Source organism: Meriones unguiculatus, chromosome X (assembly GCF_030254825.1).
Source record: "Meriones unguiculatus strain TT.TT164.6M chromosome X, Bangor_MerUng_6.1, whole genome shotgun sequence".
Classification (NCBI taxonomy): Eukaryota; Metazoa; Chordata; class Mammalia; order Rodentia; family Muridae; genus Meriones; species Meriones unguiculatus.
In genome coordinates this window covers 74,635,718-74,655,911 of record NC_083369.1, presented here as the reverse complement: position 1 = coordinate 74,655,911, position 20,194 = coordinate 74,635,718, and the positions used below count along the sequence as shown (strand labels likewise).

The 20,194-nt window shown below is 35.0% G+C and overlaps 1 protein-coding gene across 8 annotated transcripts in view; it reads left to right on the top strand.

The window, feature by feature from the left end:
- The window catches only part of Klhl13 (kelch like family member 13), a 227,320-nt gene that overhangs the window by 150,556 nt on the left and 56,570 nt on the right, over positions 1 to 20,194 (top strand). For all 8 annotated transcript variants that reach the window (XM_060374381.1, XM_060374375.1, XM_060374382.1 and 5 more), the window contains one exon: positions 18,295 to 18,436. In XM_060374381.1, the coding sequence (XP_060230364.1) occupies positions 18,295 to 18,436 (142 nt within the window). The remainder of the gene's footprint in view (positions 1 to 18,294; positions 18,437 to 20,194) is intronic.

The following is a 20,194-nucleotide window of genomic DNA, read 5'->3' as shown; positions in this document are numbered from 1 at the left end:
AACTAGATATCACGGACAGTGCTAGAGCTGGTATGCTCTTTTTAGTGTTATCTAAGGGCGCCACTGTAGTCAGTATGTTTAATATTTTCTTGAAAAACATAATATCCTATTGCTTAATTATATAGAAGCACTCAGTAAAAATTTAAATTCATTTAATAATTTTCTATTGCGTTAGTTTTGAATTAATGTGTACTGGTGCCCTAAAGCATCACACATGTATTATTTTACGGTTTAGTAACTCTTAAATTTGGTACTGGTCTTAGCAACCTAAAACGCAAGTATCTGCAGGGCTGAGGCTCTGGGAGAAGCTTCTTTCTTGCTCATATCCTGTCAGTGACTAAATTAAGTTCTTTGTTAATGTAGGATTAAGGTCCCCAGTGTCTTGCTGGCAATAGCTGAAGGAGAATTTCTGCTTCAGGAAGGTAACTTCATTCTTTGACTTTTGACTCTCTTCCATCTTCAAAGCAAATAACTGAATCCTCTTTATCACTCTCTGACCTACCCTGTTTCTTCATTGAAGGACCTATGTGCTTATATGAAAAATATATGACAGTTTTGATATATCAAGGTCCATAATATTAGTTACTTTTGCCTTGAACATATTCATAATATCCTTTTGCTTTTAATGTGTTCACAGTTTTCTGTGAGGTGAATATTTTAAGGTGTCTTTTCTAATAAGAACAACACATTCATGAGAGACTTGAAAACACAAATCATTCCACATTTCTTTCTGCCTTTCAAAATATTGACTATTTGTTCAAAGAACTGTTCAAAATCAGGTGAGGTAAATGTAGAAGGTTGTATCACATCTCTGCAAAGTCAAATAAACACCGGTTGTTGAAAGCCTTTTAAAAAGTCTTCACATTAATGAGACCTGATAAGCTAGGGTCAGAGAAAACGGAAGGAGGTCCTTCCCTATCAGTGGACTAGGAGAGGGGCATGGGGGGAAAAGAGGGAAGGAAGGTGGGACTGGCACAAGAGAAGGGAAGGAGCTACATCTAGGATACAAAGTGAATAAATTGTAATAACTAATAAATAAATAAAATAAAATAAATACTTTGGGTTAAGAATCAGTAAAATTCAAAGCAATTAAAAATTTAATCTATTTTAATATTATCAAGCAGTAGCATATAATTATGTGATTATGCCCTTTCTTATGCCCTTTAATGCTAGGTCTGTAGTAAGAAAATGAGAGAATATTGGAATGTTAATATTCCTTAATTACCAATTATTGAGTGAAGTTATAGCAGTGAAATAACAGTAAATGAATACTGTCTACACTTCTGTTACTCAGTTTTAAGCATGATTCTGCAAGTTATTAAGGCCTGAAAAGTACTATTACTAAACTTAGAGTCAAATGTAACGAAGATTTGAACTCAGATCCAGTTACTCAGTTCTCTAGACATGATCTTCTTAGTGTATGGAAATACTGTTTCAAGTACAGGGGCTTGATAGTATTTTCTCTTTAGTTTTTTTTCCAATTTATGTTTTGTGTGGGCATGTATCATGGTGTGTGTTTGTGTGTGTGAAGGAGAGTGAAAAAGAGAGATAAAGAGAGAGAGTTAAAAACAACTTGAAGGAATTGGTTCTCTCCTTTTGCAGTGCTTTGAATGAAAAATGGACTCCACATATTCATATATTTGACTGCATAGTTACTAGTTAGTAAAACTATTTGGGAAGAATTAAGGGGCATGGCCTCAATGAAGGAGGCAGTCAGTAGGGGTTGGCTGCCCACACCAGACCCAGTCTCTCTTTTTTGCTAGCTTCATGCATGTCAGGATATAAAGCTCTCAGTTCCAGTGCCATGATTGTCTGCTTCCTGCCATGGTGATAATGGAATAATCCTCTAAAGCAGTGGATAAGCCCTCAGTTTAATTCTTTCTTCTATAACAGTTGCCTTGGTCATGATGGTTCTTCACAGCAATAGAACAGAAACTGAGCTACCTTTCACCATGTGGATTTCGTGCATCAAACTCACATTGTCAGACTTGGTGGCACACACCTGTACCCTCTGAGCCATCGTATCAGCCACATTTTAGCTTTATTATTATTATTATTATTATTATTTTACTTTTTTTCCTTTTAAAATTTTTTTATTACAGTTTATTCACTTCACATCCTGGCTGTAGCCCCCCCTCCCTTGTCCATTCCCAATCCTACCTCCTTCCCTCTTCTCCTTCCATGCCCCTCCCTCAGTCCATTGATAGGGTATGTCCTCCTCTCCTTGCCTCTGACCCTAGCCTATCAGGTATCATCAGGACTGGCTGCATTGTCTTCCTCTGTGGCCTGGTAAGGCTACTCACCCTTCAGGGGGAGGTGATCAGAGAGCCAGCCACTGAATTCATGTCAGAGACAGTCTCTGTTCCCATTACCCGGGACCCCACTTGGAGACTGAGCTGTCATGGCCTACATCTGTGCAAGGATTCTAGGTTATCTCCATTCATAGTTCTCAGTTGGATTATCAGTCTTAGACCCTGGGCCCAGATTTTTTGGTGCTGTTTGGCTATGAGTCTCAGCATTTACTTTGATACCCTGCTTAGTAGTCTTTCAGAGGCCTTCTGTAGTAGACTCCTGTCCTGTTCCCTGTTTTCTCCCTCTTCTGATATCTATCCTGTTTGCCGTTCTGAATTAGGATTGATCATCTTATCCAGGGTCCTCCTTCTTGCTTAGATTCTTTAGGTGTACAGATTTTAGTATGTTTATTCTATATTATATATCTAATAACCACTTATAAGTAAGTATATATACCATGTGTGTATTTTTGCTTCTGGATTACCTCACTCAGGATGACCTTTTCTGGTTCTATCCATTTGCCTGCAAATTTCATGATTTCCTTGTTTTTATTTGCTGAGTAGTATTCCATTGGGTAAACGTACCACCATTTCTGTATCCATTCTTCAGTTGAGGGACATCTGGGTTGTTTCCAGATTCTGGCTTTTACGAATAAAGCTGCTATGAACATGGTTGGGCAAATGTCCTTGTTATACACTTGGGCCTATTTGGATATATGCCTAGGAATGGTATAGCTGGATGTAGCTTTAAACATTTTAAGATATTGCTTTATAAGACACTAAAATTTTGAAATTTACATATGGGGATAATGATAAATTAGGCTGTCAAGCTCAGGCCAGTGTGTATGTGCCAGTCTTCTGCTGATGCTCTCCCTTTTTTTTTTGTTCCTTCCACATTCATATTTCTCATTGTAGGTATTTTTAAAAATCCAAAATGATGTTTATTAATCACTGCATAGTTAACTGGTTTCACTTTTCTGTTGTTTCTGTTTTCAAAAGTATAGGTCATTGGGGCTGTATGCACACACACACACACACACACACACACACACACACACATATATATATATTTGAGTTGTAGCGCAGCTGCTCAGCATTCAATTATAGTATTGCAAAAATTATTAAGATTTTTTAACTGACCAAAGAAATTTTCTGTGTTCTTTCAACCTAGGAACTGGAAGAGATCTTAGAAAATACTTTTTGTTATCCTATATGTCTTGAAATGCCATCACTTTCCTTCCATCTGTTTATATTTATGTTTAATGATTTACCCTTCTTTGATTTATGTTTAATTTTACATTTTTAAATCCCATTTTATTGATTGTACTGCAATTAATGTTAAAGGCCACTTCACAGCAAAGCCTCAACTAGATCTCTATAGATCTAGTGCTGGGGTGAAATACAGTCCCAATTAAGTTACTTTACCATATTTTGAGTGGAAAGGCAAGTAATGGAAATAGAATTTTTGAAGAACATATGCATGTTCTAAGTTATAAACACATTTTCCAATTCATGATCTCTATTCTAGCACAGCTTCCTACAAGAGTGTGTATGCACAATCATTTCTGAAAGATTCATAACTGTAAAAACATTTTGTGGAACTATAACCAACGTTTCATTTTACATCTAATAAAGACCTGGATTATATTTTTTGTAGGTATGTTGTCAGAGTATTTAAATAAATGCACAGCCACAGCATGATGCTTTGGAAATATTTTGTTGTACTGTCACATGGTTATAAACTTTGACTTTGTTTCATATAATTAAAATTCCAGGTTAAAATTTTAATAGCTGATATCAGTTATTTATCAATTTAGTTTTGGATATAGCCAAATCTAGAAGTAATCATTTTTAAATTGATGCTTACGTGTTGGATATGAATGAATACTCATGGGGCTGAAGAAATAACTCATGGATTAAAATCACTTGTTCCTCTTCAGAGGGCCTGGGTTAGATTCCCAGTACTTACATGGCAGCTCACAACCTTCTTTAGCTCCAGTTCAGGGGATTTTGATGCCCTCTTCCATCATCTGCAGGCACCAGGCTCACAAGTGGTACACAAACATACATGTAGGCAAAACACCAATACATAGTTTTAAAAGGAAGGAAGGAAGGAAGGAAGGAAGGAAGGAAGGAAGGAAGGAAGGAAGGAAGGAAGGAAAGACAACCTTTGGACTAGGGAACAAATTTCAACTAAGTTTGGTTGTTGGTTTACAAAAATGAGACATGAAATTTATTGATAGATAATGGCTGGCATCTATTATAATTTTATATAATTTAATCATATAGTTACTAATTGTTTTTCTGACTATGATTACTTAGCAACTAACTACCCTGTCTGATGTTTATATTTCTATTTCTTAATATAGTGTCTGGCACATAAGAGACTTTCCATTAACTATTGAATGTATGGATAACCGTAGAGAAAGCAGTTTTTTGTACTGTAAAGCTGTATAGTCTTCTTCACATCATAGTATTGAACATCCTCTTGGAAATAGGTAGTATAACTTCATAGTCTTGTTAGACAGTAAGTTTTGGCTCCATTGTCTAGGAAAGAGACTCTCTAAAAATGCAGATTCTGTGCATCATTGTGGTTCAATCCCATGGTGCTGACACAAACTGACAGTAGTCTCAATAAAAGCAATTAGCCAGAAACTAAAAACAAACAAACAAACAAAAAAACACAAAGTTATAGTCCTCTTAAGATTGCAATTACTCTTGACTTTAGAGGTTATTTATATATTACATGTCTTTTGTTTCAACAGGAAAAAAAATTTTAGCCAGATTTATACTTTTAAACTATTGTATGTATGCTTAAATGATGATGTATTTTATATGTGTGTGGTCTAGTAAAAGGAATGTCTGACCAGAAGACAAAATTAATCTGAATAATACTTAAGAAAAAAAAATGAGGTTTATGTTTAGAAACCATCCATACTTTCTCATCTTATGAATTTTATAGACAGAAGAGCTTCATAGTAATTACAGAAGTTTATCAGATATCAGATTAAAATTCAGAGAATTTCTTTTTAAAATATTTTTCTTAGAAAACTTCTTATATGTACACAATGTGTCTTGATCTTAATAACCTATCATCCCTCACTGACCCACTCCAGAATACCCTGACCCACTCTCAACATGTATTTCTCTCAACTTCATATTGTCTTTATATTAACTGATTGATTTTTTATAACCCAATGTGTACAATTAGTGTGCTGTCCATATGCATGTTAGTATAGGGCCCTCTTCTAGAATATGGAAACCTATCTGGTTGCACCCTCAAAGAAAAGTGGCTATTCCTCCTCTAATGCCAGTAGCTCCTCAACTATGATTGAGGAAAAGTGACTATTCCTCCTCTAATGCCAGTAGCTTCTCAACTATGATTGAGGTTTTCCTTCTCCCATTATTTCTTGAATTTTTACTTGGCTTGATCTTGTGCAGGTAACAACGTGTTTGGGGCAGCAAACATGTCATGTTCAGTTAATAGCATTTCAAAGCACTCTTCCATATATCTTGGCTCTTACATTCTTTCCATCCCTTCTGGTATACTATTCCCTGTGCCTTGGGTTGAGGAGAGATTGATTGGTGGCCTATCCATTACTGAGAACTCAAATCACTTGTTCACAGCACTTTAAACAGTAATAAGTTTTGCATTAACAACTACCTGCTGTAATAAGAAACTTCTCTGACCAAGGTTGAGATCCAGGCAAATTTATATGAGTCTAAACATAAATAAACTATTTTTAAAACAGTTTGATAACATTACCATTTAAAACAATAATAGCAGACTTCCCTCTAGGATCTATGATTTCCATGAATTTTTCACCAGGTTTATAGTACCAGGCATAAAATATCTCCTGTGGAATAAGCTTCTTAAATCCAATCAAGAGAACAATTGTTTATCCTATAATCTTCATGCCACTATTTGCACCAGTGGCCACATATTTCCTGGAAGTTAGCATTATAGTTTGTACATTCCAACACTGGGCAAAACCACTGATGTCATTTCTTCACCCACCCATGCCCAGCAACCTCAATTGCACCTTATGGCATGACAAAAGGTAGCCAGCAGGAAGAAGCTTTTTGGTTAGTTTGAAATTGATTTTTTTTCATGTTTTGCAACCAAAATATGTGGTATCTTCAGCAGCAGTAGTTTTGTTGGGTACAAAAACACAGTGGCAATAGACTGTGTTGATTTAGGATTCCTCTGGAGTCTCCATGACCAATAAACAACTCAAAGGTTAGTAAACTGTTTGTGGCAATGAGATTTTTACTTAATCACCCATGCCATGTGGGAACATTATCCACTCCTGGATAATACTGCTGAATAAACCATATATATATATGGTTTATATATATATATGGTTTATTCATATATATATTATAATATATATTATATATAATTTATACAGTCTTTTAAACTAGTAGGTTTTCAGGGTGTGGAGTGATGGCTCACTAGTTAAGAAGCACTGGCTCCTCTTCCAGAGGACCCAGGTTCAAATACCAGCACCCACATGGTAGGACACAACCATCTCTAATGCCCTCTTCTGACTTCCCACAGCTACCAGATATGCTCATGGCACATAAATGAACAGGAAGAGAGAACACTCATATGCATATATATATTTTTAAATCTAGTGAGTTTTATAAGGCTTTTTCATATCTCTTCCATGGTTAAACCATCTCCTACCCACTCCTTTCTCTCACTTCCCTGCCCCTATCTCTAAATATGTGGTGTGAAAGAACAGTCAGAATAGTGGGAATTGTAAATTAAATGAATTATATCCTACAACTGTTTAAATAAGATTTTTTTATACTACCAGGTTAAAGGTAGACAAAAGGCATAGCAACATTCTCTAAAGCAAAATGGGTCTTAATTTATAACAAAATTTATTTTTTCTCTAATCAGGAATCTTTATTATGAATTAATTGGGATGTTAAGCTAGTTAAAGAGAGCTAGGCCAAGGTTGCTTCAAGCCAAGAATTTAGGGCTGATTTTTTGTTTAGCAAATAGGGCTTGACTAAAGACCTTTAAAAAAGGACATAGTTGTCTGAGCTATAAGAACAATTATCTCTAAAAACTCCAAACCATAATGCATATGAAATTGATCATCATAAATAAAGAATATGGGAATGGCAGAAATATTTTGGTGATGGCAGTTACCTTTTAGAATACAAAATATTTTACTCATGGCTCGCTTGAATAACAGGATAACAGGATATATTTTGAGATTCTTGAAATTTGTTCTGATTGACTAGGTTTGCAGATGGGATCATTAAGAAATATGTAGTCAAAATCATTTTTATACAGAATAATGTAGGCAGAATACTTCAAATACTGTTTGAAGATTTAAAACTGTTACTTCAAGGAATAGCTCAGGAAGAGGTAGCAGGTGCCATTTTTTTAACCAGTGGGCAAACATTTAACACCTCATTAGTATTCTCACTTCCTTGATGACCCATTTCTTTCAGTGTGCTTCTCATCTACTCTGATTGTCATAAATTGTAATTTGCATATAAAATACTGTTTAATGTTTGCTATAGAAAGGAATAAAAGGATTCTGTCCCATTATCTCAAGTTAGGGTGGTATTTTATTACTACCTCACAACATGGAGGCAAAACACCTATACACATAAAATAATAAAAGAATAAACATAAGTTGAATATAACCAGAAAATTGAGAAAATGGTTGGATTTCCCCCTACCCCCACAGGACTAATGATTCTCCTTTTCCTCAGTAGATCTGTCTAGATGGTTTCTAATTTGCTTTTGGTTTATGAGATCTGCCTTCTGAATAAATATAAAATTTGTATGACTTGAGTGTTTGAATATTTAATTAACTTGAATTCTAGGCATTTGTAACCTAATTTGTTCATAGTATGGTTCTCTTATTTAAATATGTCACTAGAGTTGAACAGTCCTTTGTATGAGAAAAGTTTTAAAGCGATTTGGCTTGATATTGAAGGAGCTGGAGTGTCTATTAGACTTTCTTCATTGGGGATTGAAGGGAGAGAATCTAAACTCACTACTGCAGGTACACTGAGGCTTCTCAATAGCCTGGCCTGATTTCTTTTCTTCTTTTTTTTTGGTATATATGTTTTTTTTATTAATTACACTTTATTCACTTTGTATTTCCCCAAAACTCCTCCCTCCTCCCTTCCTAATCTCACCTTCCCTCCCACTTTTTCAGGCATGTCCCTCCCCAAGTCCACTGATAGGGGAGGTCATCCTCTCCTTCCTTCTAATCTTAGTCTATCAGATCTCAACAGGAGTGGCTGCATTGTCATCTTCTTTGGCCTGGTAAGGCTGCTCCCCACTCAGGGGGAGGTGATCAAAGAGCAGGCCAATCAGTTCATGTCAGAGGCAGTCCCTCTTCCCATTACTATGGAACCCACTTGGACACTGAACTGCCATGGGCTACATCTGTTCTAGGTTATCCTGACCTGATTTCTTAATGGCTGGAGGTTAGAATATTCTGCTAAAAGATGTGTGTGTCATTAGATGTTAAATACTGTGTCCTCTTATAACTGATGGTTATTAGCGTACTTGCTGATTCATCTTACTGACTTTTACTTACAATCATCTTATCACCAATACCACTGTGCTAATTGGGGTTTTTCTTGCTGTGAAGAGATACAATGACCATGAAAATTCTTATAAAGGAAAACATTTAACTAGGGCTGGCTTACAGGTTCAGAGGTTTAGTCTTGTCATCATGGCAGTAACCATGGTGGCTCATAGACAGACATGATGCTAGAGCGGTAGCTAAGAGTCCTATATCCATATCCACAGACAGCAGAAAGAGAGAGACACTGAGCTTTAGTGGACATTGGAAACCTCAATGCCCCCACCCAGTGACACATTTTCTCCAAGGCCACACCTACTCCAACATGGCCATACTTCCTAATGTCACTCCCTAAGCATTCAACTATAGCATTCTATGGAGAGCATTCTTATTCAAACCACCACAACCTCCATGTTCAATCTCTCATATTTTGTGGCTGTCTAAAGGCAGTGGGCTCTCCAGATGAGATGTTTTCTCATGTCAAGAATGTAATGGATAGTCATTCATTTCTTCACTTATTGTTTTATTTCTACTTCACAATATACACAGGATTCTACCTGTTCTCTATCATTTATAATTTATCACTTCCTCTTTCATTCATCCATATTCTTCCACCTATTCACCCACTGTCTTCCTATATGCTCATTTGTTTGTCACCAAAATGTTACAGAAAATCTGAAGAATAAAAAGAATATATAAACCAAGCTTCTTAAACAGAATAAATTTTGGCCAAGGTATATGAAACTTGATATAATTTAATTAGTATCAGTATATTAAATTATGAGAGCAGAACAAAGTCTTAAAATATGGTAGTTTGAGAGCACAATTTTAGAGTTGTTCAAGGACAGGATTAAAATATGCAGTGCAAATGCTTTTTGGTTTGGATAATTAACTTTCATCCTGTTACAGCTATCTAATGGAGTATCATTTGTCATTCCATTTGTCTAGCCCAGTTCCCTCATCTGTGTCATAGTGCTATTTTTGTGGTTATGATAGGCAGCAATGGAATTCAAAATCTGTTCTTTTAAATGCTGATATCATTAATGTAAAATCCTTCCTAAATTTGATCTGAACTATGATCAAAGAACTACTCCTTCTTCCTATATTAGCACATAATTTCACCATTGATAATGCTTTTTATGAAAGCACTGAGTAATAAAATGGATGCCTTTATTTTTAAATGTTTACTTTACTAATTTTAAAAGGTATATTTTATTTTCTTAGTAGTGTATCAGTGCCTCTCTGTGTGTGTATGTGTGTATATGCATGCATGCAAATGCGTGCATTCCATGTTTGTGCAGGTTCTCTTGGAGGCAAGAAAAATGTGTTGGATTCCCCAAAGCTGGAGTTATAGGTAGTTTTGAACTACCCCACATGGGCACAGGGAATTAAAATCAGGTTGTCTGGAAGAGCAGTAAATATTCAAAAACTACAAACCTATCTTTCTAGCCCTATTTATAGCCTTTTATGTGGGATGGAGACATTAAAGTGTCATTAAGCACTTAAACACATTAAACACATTAAACATTAAACATTAAACACATTAAACACTGTGTTGCCAAGCCTACTCTCAAACTCCTAGGTTCAAGAGGTCCTCCTGTTTAAGAATCCCAAGTAGTTAAAGAAACAAGTTTGCTTCACTTAAAAATGTTTTATTTTCAATTTTATAAATGTCATGTTAGTAATTAAGTATATTCCTAGGATCCACTGTGATATCTCTCTCTATATATATAATGTGTAGTAATCAGATCAATCTATAACCCTAGATATTTGTTACTTCTTTATTTTGAAAATATTAAAAATCTTCACTACTAGCTATTTTTTAAGTCTTCAGTTAATTCTCATCAACTATAGTTATCCTATCCTATATCATTAACAGTCATTGTACTGAACCATCTGGATCTTGTACCTGTTAACAATTCTCTCATCATCATCCTTTCCCATACTTAAAGCCGGGGATTTGGGATGCAATTAATTAAATAAGAATATTAGTTGCCTCTAACAGGATGTATTTTTATGAAACCTTTCTTGTATTTATTAAATAAGCTTTTAAATGTGAATCATTATACAGTCTTCACTCTGCCATTTTTAGCTTTTACCCTCATGTAATGGAAACAATGTTGGCTCTAGGTTTAGACATGGGTTTGGATTCATAGTTATGATATGTATGTGAGGCATTAAACTCCCTGAGCTTCAGTTCCCAGTCTTGAAAGTGAGATTGTCATGAGGATTAAGTAGCATGTGAGAATGTACTTGGCACAGTGCCTAGGACACAGCAGGTGTTGAGTAAATAATCTTACTTCTATTTTATTATGGACATCAGCTATTCATTAATGTAATTCCATTTTTAATTCGATGGATATATGCATATGAGAAATGGGCACAATGGTTCCTTCACTTTGAAATGGTATTTCGACAAATAGTCTTATCATTTAGATTATTTTTTCTTTTTCTAGACACCTGTATTACCGTATCAGAAATAGAATATTGAAAACATAGCAGCTATTGATAAAAATAAAAATGTTTATGTTAAACATTTTTCTAAAACCATTTCTGATGAATAATAATAAATAACATATATGTCATTAAAAAAGTAAATAACTCCCTAAAACTTTTTTCTCCTGATTACTTTCAAGCCCAACTTGGAGATATGTTGTCCATGTATTTCTTATCCAGAAATTAATTTGTCTTATTAATACAGGCTGCCATGGTATTTGTAATTTCCTCATGTAATGATACTGTAAATGACACTTTAATTGCTAGACTAATATGTTAATACTTGAAGTATTACAGATTCTTTTCGTTTTTAAACAACTGTTTTTAAATAGTTTTTTTTATATTATATCGACTGATTACTTTTGTAGATGTTAACTTAAAAAGTTGGAAATTTTGTTCCTGATTTTCATTTTGTATTTCCTTAATTTTTCATAATGGAGCGAGTTAAAATTAATGAGTATAAATATGCAAACTTCTGATTTATCATTCATTTTTTGTTTGGGGTAGATGAAGGAAAGTAAAAACTCTATTTGTATCTTTAACAGTCAATTCTTCCTTTTAATCTATCTGAAAACTAATGGGGAATAGCTTCTATCATCTTAAGTTTTTATTCATTTCTGAAGGGTGGAAGGAAATACCTTGACAGATTTAGCACTCAAATTCAAATGAGTATGAGAACAGGTGGCAACATTTCTCCCCCACCTGCCATGCAACTTTATCACAAGAAATGTTTCATTTAGCCAATGCTACTGCTAGCAGACACTTCTCTACTTCAGAGCAGACAAACAAATGGAGGGAGAGTACTTCTTTGAAGAGAATCCCTTTCTTGATTTTCTTTTAAAACTGTGAGTTTGAAAACTGTCTTTTCTTTTCCTGGGGGCTGGGTTGTGGAAAGAATGAGTCACTGACTTGATTAACTGCTCTGCTTTATGTTGCTGTTAAACCATTTACAGCTGTCCCATTTGTTGTCTTGTTAGTGCTGCTGTTGTTACATTCTCATCCCCTGGCACTGACTTTTGGTTATGATAATACTATTGATCTGGGAACCTAAAACATTGGTGTTATACTTTAGGTACTAACTCGAGAGACACAAGTGTGTCATTGTTGTTGTAATGAAACTGTGTTATTACAGTACACGTTACATTAAATATGTATAAGAAAAAGATGGGAAGCCAAAAGTCACACATTGAAACTAACCAGTAACTTAATAGAGAGAAACAGTAAAGCTGTTGTTCATATACTTTACATTTTTTTTCTGGTTCATCTTTTCTCTAACAAATTTTAAGCAATGCAGAAATGTATAAGGCAGAATATTTCCTTGCAATGTCAGTGTGCTGTTCTTTCTTTCATGTAAGCTAAAAATTAATCTGCCAGTGTATTAATTGGCATACATAACTTCCTTACCAAGAAAAGTCATGTAGTTTCAATTTATTCTCATGATAATTTCAAAAAGTAATAAACTCTTTCCTTTTCCTTGACAGTGAAATGTCACCTTCCCTGGCCTTTGCATATGAGATGGATTTGTGTTTTTTGGTGATAGAAGCCAAGAAAATGAAATGTACATTTTACAACTTACCAAGATAATACCTTAATTTCCAACACAATAGTACTGGTTTTAGTAAACTTAGGTCCTTTGGATGTAGAGATTGAGGACTATCCAGAGGGAGTTTGTGAGTTTGTACTCAATTCAAATTAGAGATGTTCTCCCATGGAGCATACCAACCAATGTGATTGGCACAGTAATTCATAAGAATATTCTCTTCTTGGGGCTAGAGAGATGGCTCAGTGGTTACAGAATGCTGTCTGCTCTTACAGAGATTCTGGGTTCATTTCCCAGCAACCATATGGTGGCTCACAACCATCTATACTGTGGTCTGATGCCCTTTTCTGGCATGCAGGTGTACATGCAGATGGAGCACTCATATACATAAAATAAATAAATAAATCTAAAAGATGAATATTCTGTTCTTCCTGGAACCTTGAAGAGTTGAACTTCTTCACAACTGTTGTGTATAGCAAATATTTTAACAAGATTCTCAGAGCACTCCTTTGGTGGCAGTCTTTTAGGACATAGATGCAGTGCGCAATCCTTAATTATCAATAAAAGAAAGAAAAAAGACTGGTCTAGCATTTTTTAGAAGTCTTTTGTCAAATATACATTTGGATGAACAGCTACACATAAAACCTAGGGACTTCATGGATGTCTGCATTTGTGATTTTGAGAGTATGTCTTGTTTTCCTCTCTTTGATAATTTGTAGGTATAAAGATAAACACTTTGTGATGATTTGCATTCTCTGGAATGCTGAAAAAATTAATCTCTTCTATCTGTATCTGATCTGTATCTGTCTATTCATACAACTGTCTATATGAACTGTGTATTTGTATTTAAATTTCTTTTCCGTGAGGTTCTTATAAACTATGGAAAATTTGACACAAGATTAACAAAATAACAATTGCCTAGACTTTTTTTTTTAAATTTTCTTCAAACAACAATGTAAGTAAATACACTGCTCTATGTTCAGATTTTCTCGTATTTCCAGTGGCTTTAGTAATATGAGTAGAGATTCTTCTATCTCTAAACTAATGCTCTTCAGAAAACAAAACAAAACACCACCACCAACAACAACAAAAAAAAACAGTGATTATTATCAGCAAATGCATTTGGCTGGTTCATGTCCATTTTGTGAAAGATTGGTTTTGTGTTCAGTGGTTGGTGTTGTTTTGAAAATAGAATGTGTTGAGTGTGCAGGAGTAGTTTGGCTGCCATATATAGAGTCTAATGTAGCAGAAAGATTTAGGTTTTAGAAAAACTGATGAAGACATTGTCTCCTCTAAATAGCCTTTTAATATTTATGAAATGGGAGGATTTGCTCAAGATTTGCAAGATCATGACTTATGTGAAAATAAATTCAGTTAACAGTTGTTTTAAGCTGAATTAAGAAATTGTTATTCCTATATGAAGTATAAAAAATCCTCTGCATAATTATCATATAAACCTCAGAGCTATTATCTACTGATCTGTTATAAACACTTTAGTTTACAAAATGTTAGGAATGAGGAGAGCTGAAGTATTCTGTTAGATGGCTTTAGAAGATTTATGGTAATTAAGAATTCCAACTGTATGTTTGTACTGCTAACATTACTTTGTGGAGTCAATCCAAGGACTGGGAAATGTTTAAAACCTGAAATTACTTGGTAAACACTTCATGTAGAAGTCAATTCCATAATACCAGGGTTTCTCAAACTTAGCACCATTAACATTTTTGCCTGAGAATATCTTTGACATAAAACTGTCCTATGAACTATAGTATGTCTAGCAGTATCCCAAGAGATGACCATAATTGTCCCCCTACCTTGGTTGCTACAGTGAAAAATGTCCACAGCTATTGTCAACAGGTGTGTGAATGGCAAGGGGCAAGAATTAGAAGCCTTTTGAGAACCACTGGCATGCATAAATAATATATATATATTTTTTTAAGAAAATACTTTTTGGTTCTTTTGGTTTCCGTTTGGAGCTCCTATCCCCTCCAGGTCTTTCTATTTCCCCTTCCTTCATAAAATTCCATTCATTCTGCCTGAAATTTGGCTATGCGTCTCAGCCTCTGCTTCAACACCTTCATCAGTGGAGATTTTCAAAGGTCTTCTGTGGTAAGCTCCTGCCCTGTTCCCTGTTTTCTCCGGCTTCCAATGTCTATCACATTTGCCCTTCTGAATGAGGATTGAGCATCTTCTCTAGGGTCTTCCTTGTTGTTTAACTTCTTTAGGAGTATAGATTTTAGTATGTTTATCCTATATTGTATGTCTAATAACCACTTATGAGTGTGTATATACCATGTGTGTCTTTCTGTTTCTGGGTTAACTCACTCAAGATGATCTGGGCCCTGGGAGCTTTGCAGAGACTGATACCCTAAACAAGGACCATGCATGAGGAAGACATAAAACCCTTGCTCAGATGTTGCCCATAGACTCAGTCTCCAAGTGGGTACCCTAGTAAGGGGAGCAAGGGCTGTCTCTGGCATAAACTCAGTGGCAGGCTCTCTGATCACTTCCCTCTTGGGGGGAGGGGTGCAACCTTGCCAAGAAGACAATGCAGCCAGTCTTGATGAGGCTAGGGTCAGATAGAAGGGGAGGAAGTCCTCCCCTATTAGTAGACTAGGGGAGGGGCATAGGGGGAGAAGAGGGAAGGAGGATGGGATTGGGAGGAGATGAGGGAGGGGGCCACAGCCAGGATACAAAGTGAATAAATTGTAATAAAGAATAATAACTAATAAAAAAGAGAAAAAAAAGGAAAAAATTTTGGTCTGGAATTTGTCTGATAAACAGTCCTTTAAAATAATATGATATAATTGTGGACTGGGCTTTACAGGAAGAGAAAGATATTATTTTCTTGAAGTACTGAAGAACAATGCTCTTTACTGTCAGCCAATAAACTTAATGAAAAGAAGATAGAACGGGATATCGAGTCTCCTAAGAATGTTGACTTGACATGTACTATTACTGGCGCAGAAATAATAGGGATTTTTTTGAATGTTAAAGAGTCAAGTGTGAGGGCTTCTTGAGCTTTTGAAGTAATTAATTAGAAAGACAGTTATCTCCTACTGTCAAGAAAGGGTTGCGTGTCTATATAAGTCTTCTCAATTTTGAGAGCAAGAGACAAATAACAAGTAAACAACTTGTTATTTGTAGTTTATTCAAAGAAGCATCTTCTAGGATATATCATAAGGACAGAGCAGCTGCAGCTTTATTCTTGTCCGTGTTGTAAAAATGAGAATTGATGGTCATTTAAAAACTGCATGATAAAGAAATGTCTTTGGAATGATTCATAGAAATGAGATTCCATATTCAGCCACAGGACATAAATTAAGCCTGTCATGCCAAACTGTGTGTAAGGAATATAGAAATAAATAGCTTAGTCTGCTTGAATTTGCTATTTAAATAATTTTAGATGGATGGGTGTTTCTGAAAAGAGACATGCTATAACATTTATCTGTTTCTGACTTTTCCAATTGATTCTATAAATTCTAGTGCCTGTTTATGAAAATGTGGAAGAGTATTTTGTATGCAATGTAAGATATATATATATATATATATATATATATATATATATATTCTATTGTTCCTTTTAAAGCTGTTTCTGAAATTTTAATGGAAGGCTATGTTATTTTGTTTTATGCTTGTCAAAATCTTATTTGAATTATTCTCTAGTAAATATCTATGAGATATGAATAAAATATGGTTATATATTATCAATTCAGTTTTTCATTATAACTATGTCTCTAATATCATTAAGAAGTGATGTGACCCCTAAGGCAAGAATTTCTGCTAATTATTGCAGAATTTAAAAGCACTTGATTGGTATTACTATTCAAAATGCAACATGTGTGTGCATAAAGTAGCTGTAGTCTTAAAACTGAGAAGCTCGGATTATAGATATAACAGGAAAGGGGTGAAATCTTTGATATTGGATGGTCCAGTTAAGAAATCAAATAATTTAAAGTTTAGGAAGTTTTAGATAAATATGAAAATTCTAGCTGATGTTTTTTTTTTTTTTCTTTTCGTAATATCCACCAACAGATTCTATCATGAATGCACAAATCAAATCAGTTCAGAGCCAATGATTCCTTTTTCTTAGGCACAGGATCCAGAAGCCACTTTAATTATGTAGTATTAAGGGTACAAAAGGCCTCTTGTAAGAAATAATGACAGATCATTTCAGGGTAGTCAGTGTTTAATATAAGGAAAGCCCTTAACCTTTAACTGTCAAAGGTTTCATTATAGTCTCTGGTACTTTAGTGACTCCATGTTCTGCAATCCTTTCTTATGACCCTTGAGAAAAATTACATGTATATGTATGTATATATTATATATTATATGTAACACAATATATTTTGATGTCTTTTACTTATGTTATCCATTTCTTTGAAAAAAAATGGAAATGTTAGTCAAATATAGTAATTTGTTTAAACTGTCCCATATTGAAGAGAGATATCTAAAATTTTTATTTCATGTGTAAAATTTTGTTTGGTTAAAGTTGATTAAAGCTAGTACTAATTACAGCAACATGAAGTATTGCATTACTATATTGCAGAATTTTTTTTAACTTTTTTAGTGTGGGTGGATAGGAATTGGAAAAACCATATTTAAATTAAAATCATGACTCAATTACTTGAATAATCTGATAAGATATCTTTAATTCTTCTTTGCTTTTCTTAAGAAAAAGGGAAATAGGGGCTAGACAGATAGCTCAGTGGTAAGAGCACTTGTTCCTTTTTCAGAGGACCCATATTTGATTTCCACCACTCAAATGATAATTCACAACCATCTGGAACACCAATTCCAAGGAATCTTACTCCATCATGAAGCCTCTGTGGGCACCAGGCACAATTGTGGTGCACAGACCTATTTGCAGGCTGATATTTATACACAGTAAATAAAATATAAAACAAAAAGAATAGAGAGGCAATAATAATACCTTTTGCATTGGGTTTCGTTAAAATAAAAGAGCATGTTTAAAACTTGTGGCAAATACTTGATAAAGAACAGTGATTAAATACTTCAATTGCTAGTTTTCTCTTTCTAAAATTAGGTACTAAAAATTAAACCTAACCATGAAGGACACAATTTGATGGCTTTACTATCTAAACAGTAAAATACATAAGACAAATGCTGTCACCATAAAAGTTCCTTGAGACTAGAGCTTAAAACTATGTTTAAGTTGGTCTCTCAGTTCTTTATGTTTTCTGTTCTTGGAAAGCATTTAGGTATGTGTCTTTCTTCTATGCTACAGATTGATATGGGGTTAGAATACAGTGAAACAGACCTCAGTATGTTCCATAGTTAGATAATCAGCACCAGCAGCTGAGTGTTTTTCTAAATAATTTCATTATTTTGAATCAAGCACATTATTAATTTTCTTTTCTTTCTTATTAAAAATTTTCAGATCCCTTGTGGAAGAGGAAGACCAGCACATGAAACTGGCTCTAGGAAGCAGTGAAATGGGTCTCACTTCCCATTTGCAGTCTTCCAAGGCAGGAAGCACACGCATCTTTACCAGCAATTCCCACAGTTGTGTGGTGTTACAGGTATTCTCAACTGCTCCTTTGTACAGTTACAAAACTTTCCATTTGCTGTTGTTGTTTTTTTGAGGTGTAGGATATCAGTAATGTGGGAGGCTGTTAATGTATGGGGATGGGAACAGAAGGTGTATAGAAAATCCCTGCTTTTATCCCATCTATTGTTGTTAACATAAAATTTCACAGAAATAGGGTCCATTATTTAGAAAAACAAAAGCCCACCATTATACAAATCTTGATAAAAAATGCATGCATTCTTGAATTTAAAAATAAGTGCCACAATTCATTGTTTCTGTTTTATTTTTGTATCATGCTAGTATGTTACTTTCTTTTTTCAATGGTTTTCAAAATCATTTTTATATAACTGTGTATGTGTACATTTATATATATATAATTTCTGCATCATTTCCTCCCACATCACCTTCCTCCCTAGGGAATGTTTTGTTTGTTAACATTGACTCTTTAATCTCTATTGTATAACAGCCAAAGTAAATATCACAAATTTCCTATTCTAAATATTTTACTTTCTTTTTATACTTATTAATTCAGTTTATTTATTGTTTCTGAACAAAAGAGCTTGAGTTCCATAAATATGGAAAGTTACGTTTTGTTCATTATTTTTTCTTTCTTTTTTATATAATTTTTATTTATTACTATTTATTCACTTTGTATCCCAGCTGTTGCCCTACCCTTGTTCCCTCCCAATCCCTCCATCCCTCCCTCCCTCCCTCATCTCCATCCATGCCCCTCTCCACTTATACAGGAGGACCTCCTCCCCTTCCATCTGACCCTAACCTATCAGGTCTCATCAGGACTGTCTTTCATAGTCTTCCTCTGTGACCTGGTAAGGCTGCTCCCTCCTCCCCCTTTAGGGAGGTGATAAAAGAGCCAGCCACTGAGTTCAGGTTAGAGACAGTAAATGGAACACAAGGCACAGGGATTTAGGACTATTTTCATCGACATTGACATTCCAAATGGTCATTGATGAATTAGAGAACAGTAGAGTACTTGATGGATATAAGTGCCTTCTAGATACAGTTAAATTCTGCCAGTCTTTTCTGCTAAGTAAGAAATTATGTATGTATGTGTAGTCTTTTTAAATTATATATAATGTAAAAATATTTATAATACATACTATATATGATACATGTATGTATAACTTTCTAAATATATCTCAAAATGAAATCTTACTAGATGGAATTCATGAATATATTTGATTAAAAACAACTAACCTGAAGTTAGTTGTTCTTAATAATATAATGAAAGATGAGAGGTGGGTGTGGTGGCACACTCCTTTGATCCCAGTACTCAGGAGGCAGGGGCAGGCAGATCACTGTGAGTGCAATGCCAGCTTGGTTTACAAAGTGAGTCCAGGACAGCCAGGGTTACATGGAGAAACCTTGTCTCACCAACCCCCCCTCAAATTACTTTATTTTTTTTTATTTTTTATTTTTTTTATAAGTTACATTTTATTAACTCTGTATCCCAGCCATGTCCCGATCCCTCATTCCCTCCCAGTCCCTCCCTCCCTCCCTCATCTCCACCGTGCCCCTTTCCAAGTCCACTGATGGGGGGACCTCCTCCCCATTCATCTGATCCTGTTTTATCAGGTATCTTCAGGACTGGCTGCAAAGCCCTCCTCTGTGGCCTAACAGGACTGCTCCTCCCTTCGGGGGTGGGGAGACCAAAGAGCCAGTCATTGAGTTCCTATTAGAAATAGTCCCTGTTCCCCTCACTTTGGGAAACCAATTGGTTACTGAGCTACCA